General features: G+C 42.2%; 1 protein-coding gene across 3 annotated transcripts in view; it reads left to right on the top strand.

Moving 5' to 3' along the window:
- Positions 1-81: 81 nt before the first annotated feature.
- Positions 82-7,697, top strand: part of ATG2B (autophagy related 2B) — a 76,731-nt gene continuing 69,115 nt past the window's right edge. For all 3 annotated transcript variants that reach the window (XM_055556532.1, XM_055556533.1, XM_055556531.1), the window contains exon 1: positions 82-739. In XM_055556532.1, coding sequence (XP_055412507.1) covers positions 578-739 — 162 coding nt within the window. In that variant the 5' untranslated portion in view covers positions 82-577. The remainder of the gene's footprint in view (positions 740-7,697) is intronic.

The raw sequence follows: 7,697 nt of genomic DNA, 5'->3' as shown, positions 1-7,697 counted from the left end.
GGAGCCGGAACTGCTCCCTTCCGGGCCCTTTTCCCCGCCTCCCTGGCCCCCCAGTGTGGCGTCACTTCCGCCTGTGCCCGGCGGCGCGCCGGCTGTCCGGGTCTCGCGCACGCGCCGCGCCGGGAGCGTCCCAGAGTCGGGAGCGCGCGCCCCGCGGATGACAACAAATTCGTCGCGCGGGCGCTGTGGAGGTGTCCGCATCACCGTGGCCTCAGGCCCTGCCGTCTCCCCGCGTGCTCTCTTGTACCCTTCTTTACTGCCGACAAGGACCCTCCTCGGAAACCCCCCCGGGCTTGGGGCTAACGGGGACTCCTCCGCGACTTGTCCCCCCCAGGCCTAACGCGAGCGGCGCCGCACAGGCGATGGGGTCGCCCTGAGGGACGCCCGGCGCCGAACGGGCATGGAGGGGCCTCCCCGGGCTTAGGCTTCGCCGAGGCCTGGGCAGGCCGGCCCCGGGATCCGAGGCGCCGCCACCAACGCCGCCGCTGCCCCCGCCGCGGCCTGGAGCCGGAGCCTGGCCGGAACCCCCAGGCCGGAGCCGCCCGCTGCCCTGCCAGCCCAGCTGCCAGCCCTCACCATGCCTTGGCCGTTTTCGGAGTCCATCAAGAAGAGGGCCTGTCGGTACCTCCTGCAGAGGTACCTGGGCCACTTCCTGCAGGAGAAGCTGAGCCTGGAGCAGCTCAGCCTGGACCTGTACCAGGGCACCGGGTCCCTCGCTCAGGTCCCCTTGGACAAATGGGTAAGAGGTGCTGGCGGCCAGCCGGGGTGGAGGGAGGGGGACACAGTCTCCTCCTCAGGGCGATCTGAACCAGTGTCATCGAGGACGTGTGACGTTCCGTCCCTCCCTGGGTGTTGTTTGGCTCCAGGTAGGGTAGGACTCCGAGAAATGTGTTAACAAGTGTCGTTCAGTCCGTTTCTAGCAAGTTTGCCCTTCCAAATCACGTGTTCCAGAAACTTAGCAGAGGTAATGGAGTCCACACTGTGGCAATCAGTGGAATCCGTGGTTTGGGGTGGGAGGGTCTGTGAGGCTGGCTGAAAGGAGTCCGTGGAAGGAAGTGACCCGTGCTCTGCTGCCCCTTTAGGGTAGGAGGGATCTCGGGGTTGTGTGCGGACAAGTCGTATTTCGTGGGATGACACTCCCCAGAAAGACCGAGGGTGGGGAGTACCTGTGGGGATGACAGAATGCCTGGGGTATTCCTTTATTTATTTGGGGTTGGTCGCTTTCACCCCACGGCCTCAGTCCAGCGTCTGGCATTTAGAAGAAAGTTAGGTCTCCTTTACCTGTTTGTTTGCTTTGGATCCTGTAAAGGCCAATCGCAGGATGGTCGTGTGGCCCTAATAGGGATGCTTGGTTGTGCTTGTTTGCTTCACTGTGACAGATCGTAAAAGCGGGTGTTGCAAAAGCGCTGAAGCTGCACTCTTGTCTTCTGCTTGCCATCCAGAGGTTGTGAATTGACTCATATTAACAGGTGCTTCATGTATCGTTGTTCCTGCATCCGTGTTCTCAGCGCATAGTATTTTACTTCATGTGTATTTCAGCTTTGAGTTTGGCAAGAATGAAGGGGTTCTTCCACGTTTCCCAACTCCTTATTTGTTCCACTAGAGTTTGCTGCTCACAGTTTGAATTGGTTTTACTTTTCTGAAGTATCACTGTTCTGTTACTATTCTAAAACCTTTCCAACAGGGTTTACATTAAGGAAATCATCAATATAGGTGACTTTTCTGTGGTAATTGGGCAAAAGAAAAGGAGACTTTTTTTTTAGTGTAAGTTGTGTAAAAAGCTCAAGTGTTTTGTCTTTTCCTTTTATGTAAAAGCATTTTAACAGAGTAATGACTTTCTTAGTCATAGAAAGCCAAAAAACTCACATTATGGTAACACCTTATTATGACTGTTGAATGAATTTGTGCTGGTATAAATAAGCATATAATTTTATCAGCAAGTGGATGACCTCAACTAGGGAGAGGACACACAGAAGAGTGGGAAGAATCCTGGCTTGAGTAACAGAAGGACCACGTCCTCCTCCCACCCTCCCAGGCCAGCCCATGCTGCCACAGTTAGCACCGTGACGGTGGGTATAGTAATCACCTGAGCTCAGTAAATATTAGTGGAGTATCCTCTCCTCGCCAGGCACTGTGTCAGGGAACTCCATTGCCGTAATTCTTACCAAAAGATAGGGATTCTGATGAATATTTTAAAATTCATTGGCCTGTAAGTCTGTCCTTTTGGTAGAGTTATGACTAGGCTATCTTGAAGGAGGAAGGTTGGACATTTATTAACAGTCTTATTTAGGTCAAATGACTTTGCTGCATTTTTTAATTTTTAGTATTCATTTATTTATTGAACTATAGTTGACTTACAGTGCTGTATGTGTGCATTATTCTTTAATGACTTTTCATGTTAACCCTGTAAGATGGGTATTCATATTTCCGTTTTACAGATGGAAGTAAATAATATGCCTGAGATTATTATATCACACATATAGCAAGGAGAATAGTGAGAATTCAAGTCTAATTCCTAAGCCTACTATTTCTTCATTAATCACATGGCTTCAAGCCAAGGAAGGAGCAGTTAATATAATTGAGTATTTGTTTATTTCAGGCACTGTCTGGGCACTCTCATTTGTGAGGTTTTATTTAATCCTCATAGGAAAATCACAAGTGGTAATATTTGAATTTTGCAATTTGACTTCAGGATCATTGGAAAAATAACTTATGGTTGGACTTAATCCGAAGGTGATGTTTTATTCTGCTTTTTGAAGGTGAAGAATATGCCCAGCCAAAATGATAATGTCGAATAAAATATCCAGTACACACTGGCTGTTGCTGATTTCTTTAATTATCATGTGCTGTGTTCATGACTAAGATAAATCCTGGTGTGACATTTAGATATAACTATTTAAACTTCTGATTCCAAATTCATTTACTTCTGACATTTGATTTTAACGACTTTCATGATTGAAAAAAAAAGATACCTCACAGAGATTCATAGATCCAAATGGGAGAATACTGTCACTGACAATGTTCTGAGGTTTCAATTCTCAACTGTCAGTTATGCACAAGATTGTGTTGAAATCACTGTTGACATTCCCTTCTTCCTTGATCTCAATCAATTATTCTTGCTAATTAGTTGGATGATGTTGTATTTATATATCTGTATCTATATATTATAAACTTTAAAACCCCATTTTAAGAGCTTTGTTCAAAAGACTTTAAATTTATTGAGATAATTTTTCGTGTTTTCAAACCTTTGTAACCTGTCTAGATGATGACTTAAAAAATAGGGTTTTAATAGATATTTTTTCAGCTACAAAATCATATAACAGTGGAAACATTTCCAAATGTAAGTTTTAAAAATGTTCTCCATAGTAGAAATACCCTTTGAAAAGAAGCTACTTTTCTCACTCATTAATGAAGTGGTATCTTTACTTTTAAATGACAGATTGTGGGCTGCCAGACTCACCCTCTGCAACGGCCCACACTCTGTCTGTGGAGTGTGTTTCTCTCTAAATAAAGCCACTTTTTAACCTATCAAAAAAAAAAGTTATGTTTGGTTTTTTGGAGTATAACTGCTATTGGAGCATAATGGCATATACTACTGATAGTCAAGTGTCATCACATAAAAGGTAAGTGTATTTAAAATTCTAATCTTTGTGAAGAGGAAAATTGCTTATTATCTTTAAAGTCAACTTCTAAATGTTTGATCATAAGAAAATCAGAAACTTACTGTCATTTTCTGTCACAGAGATTCTACTGTGTGAAGGTCTGTTTTTTTATGTAGACTATATGCTCAAGTGTCAGTGCGTTGAAATGGAACATCCAACCAAGGGTGCCGCTCTTCACCCTTCCCATTGTCTTCTCTTGGTGCCGGTCTGATGTGAGGCCTGAGTCAGAATGCAGATATCTATTTGTATATTAAGTATAGTACCACTTTTACATCTGCTTTAACTTTATTTGAATGGTGATGCCTGGGTTTAAACTAATAAGGATGTATTCTTTTCCGAGTTAGTCTTATACGTATTAAAAAGAAGTGTACAACTTAACTGTTTGCTTTTCTTCATTCTGCCAAGCGCACCTTAAATTCCTAATAGTGCTTACTTACCATTGTGCTTGCTAGGCACTGGGGAAGACAAGGAACAATAGTTGACACTTATAAAGTATTGATTTGGTACCAGGAGCCACGTTGGTACCTTTACGTGTTATTTCATTTACACTCACAGTAACCTTGAGAAATTGGTGTTTTCCCTGTTCTATGGATGGGGCTTCCCAGCTGGCACAGTTGGTAAAGAAGCTGCCTGTCAGTACAGGAGACACAAGAGATCCGGTTCAGTCCCTGGCTTGGGAAGATCCCCTGGAGTAGGAAAGGGCAACCCACTCTAGTATTCTTGCCGGAATGGTTGCAGCGAGTCGGACATGACTGAGCATGTGCTGGCAGGAGGGCTGGCTGTTTTATGGATGAGGAAATTGAGACTCATGTTAAAAACTTGTCCAGAACAACCCAGCTCGTAAGTGACTGAGCTACTGTGTTTTGTTTTGTTTTGTTTTTGAGCTACTGTGTCTTAAAACTACTATATACCTTGTCCACTTTTAAATTGACTTAAAACGTTTTCATTATAAATTTAAATGTGTGTGTGTCTGTTGTGTCCGACCCTTTGCAACCCTGTAGACTGCAGCCCACCAGGCCCCTCTGTCCATGGGATTCTCCAGGCAAGAACAGTGGAGTGGGTTGCCACTTCTCCAAAAGGAACTATAGAAAGAAAGAAAGTGAAGTCACTCAGTCATGTCCAACTCTTTGCGACCCCATGGACTGTAGCCTACCAGGCTCCTCCATCTATGCAATTTTCCAGGCAAGAGTACTGGAGTGGGTTGCCATTTCCTTCTCCATATAAGTTTAAATAGTTGAGGATAATTTTTGTTGTGTTGTAAATACTTATATAATAAAAATATAGTTTTTTTTTTAACCCAGTAAGATCTAAATTCCCACCATTATATATATAAACATATTTAAACAAGGTCATCATTAGTAGCTGGAAATTTAACAGTGTATATTTTTCTCTTGAACTCATATGTCTGTTCAACTTCTCTGCACAGTTTTTTCATAATTCATGTATTTTATCCTAATTCATGTATTTTGTTCTTGTATCTTTTATTGATCATGCTGTCATTTCTCTATAATAAGACATGTAACTAAATTTAAATTATCATACTGAAAATTTTTGTCACAATTAAGCTTTTGCATTAAGTGAATATTTTTCTAGTGTAACATTTTAATTCCCACAATGATTTCTTCACTATTTTTTATTTTTCCTTTTTTTGAATTTTTTTGGTCGTTTAAGTGGTTTGCTCCAGGACTTACCATGTTGATTTTACCAGTATCTCCTTCACATATCATTAAACTTTTAAGTATTAAATTTTTCTTCTGGATTGTTTTGTTATTACAGTTATAAGTGCAGTTGATCAAAACAATATAAATATATTATACATTTGAATAACTAAACATAAGAACTTTTATTAGAAATATATTTATTGATGTTTTGGGTGTGTTTTCTCCTTTCCCCTGCTTTCTTCAGGTATCCATGGATGAATACACTTACAACTAGAATTTGATAGGGTTCAGCATAAATTGCATTCTAAACTTTTAAGATAGTCATAAACTTGAGAAACACTTGTCATTAATAAGTAGATGAGAATTGTAGGGATTTTGCAGTAACAAAATCACTTAGTTCTTTGATCTTTTTTATGGCAATGCCAAAAAATGTGTGTCAAATGGGGAAAGGCCAGAAGACTTAATTGGTGGTTCTGCCTGAAGATTTTTATATCCTAGGCAGTGCCTAAGGGATGATTCAGGAGGGGGAAAAGATAGTGCGTTTTTTTGGCTCAGTGGGAGAGGGGGACTGTACAAGGGAATGTGGGAAAGCGGACCCAACCCCATGCCGCTTCTCAGAAGGTCCATTTTAGGAAAGAACGTATTTGGAGATTGCGTGTGTGCTCTGTCTCTCAGTCATGTCCTGCTCTTTGCAACCCCACAGACTGTAGCCCTCCAGGCTCCTCTGTCTGTGGGATTTCCCAGTCAAGAATACTGGAGCGCCTTGCCGTTTCCTCCTCCGGGAGATCTTCCCAACCCAGGGATGGAACCCGAGTCTCCTGCTTGGCAGGTGGATTCTTTACCACTGAGCCACCAGGAAAGCCCATTTGGAGTTTAGGGATCTGGATACTTATACTTTATTTTTTATTTTATTTTATTTTTAAACTTTACATAATTGTATTAGTTTTGCCAAATATCAAAATGAATCCGCCACAGGTATACATGTGTTCCCCATCCTGAGCCCTCCTCCCTCCTCCCTCCCCTTACCAGCCCTCTGGGTCGTCCCAGTGCACCAGCCCCAAGCATCCAGAGGATACTTATACTTTAAAACCAGCCAGGCTCATGTACTCTTTAGGAAATCTGTAGGATCACACAAATACCAGTGTGAAAAAAGCCTGTTAAAGTAGTAACCTCCAGTGAAATAATGTGCGCCATTCTAAATCTCCACGTTCAATGTGAGCTTTGTAGATGAAGAATTACAACACTACCCTTATGCAACATGGCATACAGGAAGCATCTTCATGTAGACTGGCATTTGATAAATACTTGTTGCTTTAATGTAAAAGTATATTGTCTGTTAAAAAAAAACCCATTTAATTATTCTTCTAACTGTGTTTATATCCATCTGTCATCCTTCTGTTGTAGTTAACCCTTTACTGAAATTGCTCTCAGTGGGATCACCTAAACCCTGTCACTAAATTCAGTGGACATTAAAAAAATCTTTGACTTCTTGTTAGTTTTTGTTGCACTTGATCATTCTTTATGTTATGTTTCCACAGTTTTCTGGGACAAGAGTTTCTCTTGATTTTCTTTCTACTTCTCTGCTTGTTATTATTTTGTTGTTGTTCACTTTGCAAGTTCCTTTTTCTTGACTTGTTTCTTAAATGTTGGTGTTTATCAGGATTCTGTCCTAGGTCTCTGGTCTTTTTACTCTACGTTAGTTCTAAAAGTCTGTCTCTCCTCACTCCTGTGGCTTCATTTACCTTCTGTGTTTGTAAAGCCCCTCTGTATAACAGGCCCACATGGCTCTCCTGAACTCTAGACCAGAGCACCCACTTGTGTCCTAGACATCTCCACCTGGGAGTCTGCTCAAATACACTCTCTGGAACTGAGCTTCTCACCTCTCCCTCCCCTAACTCAGTACATGGCATCACTGTCAAAGCCGTTGCCCAGGCCAGCAACTTGGAATTATTTTTGATTCCTTCTTTTCTTTTCCACTCATTATGCTAGTTATTTCTACTTCCTAATATGTTATAAAAAAAAAATTCATCCACCTCTTGTTCTTCTCATAGTCCCTATCCTTGCCAAGCCAATTTCTCTTAGTTTCTCTTATTTGTAACAGCCTTTCTGCTTGAGTTTTGCTTCCTCCTATGAGTGGCCCACGGGATAGTTCTTTTCTCATCATGGCGCCCTTGCTTAAAACCTTTCAGTGGTTTCACATTGCCCTTGAGATAAATTTCAGACTCTTTAACATTAATTACAAGGGTTTTTGGATCCCGCTCACCCTTATCTGTGTAGCCTTATCTCTGGCTCATCAGCCTGGCATGCTACACTAAAGCCTAAAGCAGCTTTTTCCCTCTGCCCAAATACTCTTGTGTCTCAGATATATGTATTT

The sequence above is a fragment of the Bubalus kerabau genome, chromosome 19, assembly GCF_029407905.1.
Source record: "Bubalus kerabau isolate K-KA32 ecotype Philippines breed swamp buffalo chromosome 19, PCC_UOA_SB_1v2, whole genome shotgun sequence".
Lineage (NCBI taxonomy): Eukaryota > Metazoa > Chordata > Mammalia > Artiodactyla > Bovidae > Bubalus > Bubalus kerabau.
Note: the sequence above shows the minus strand (reverse complement) of the source record. Positions and strands in the feature narration are given on the sequence as shown.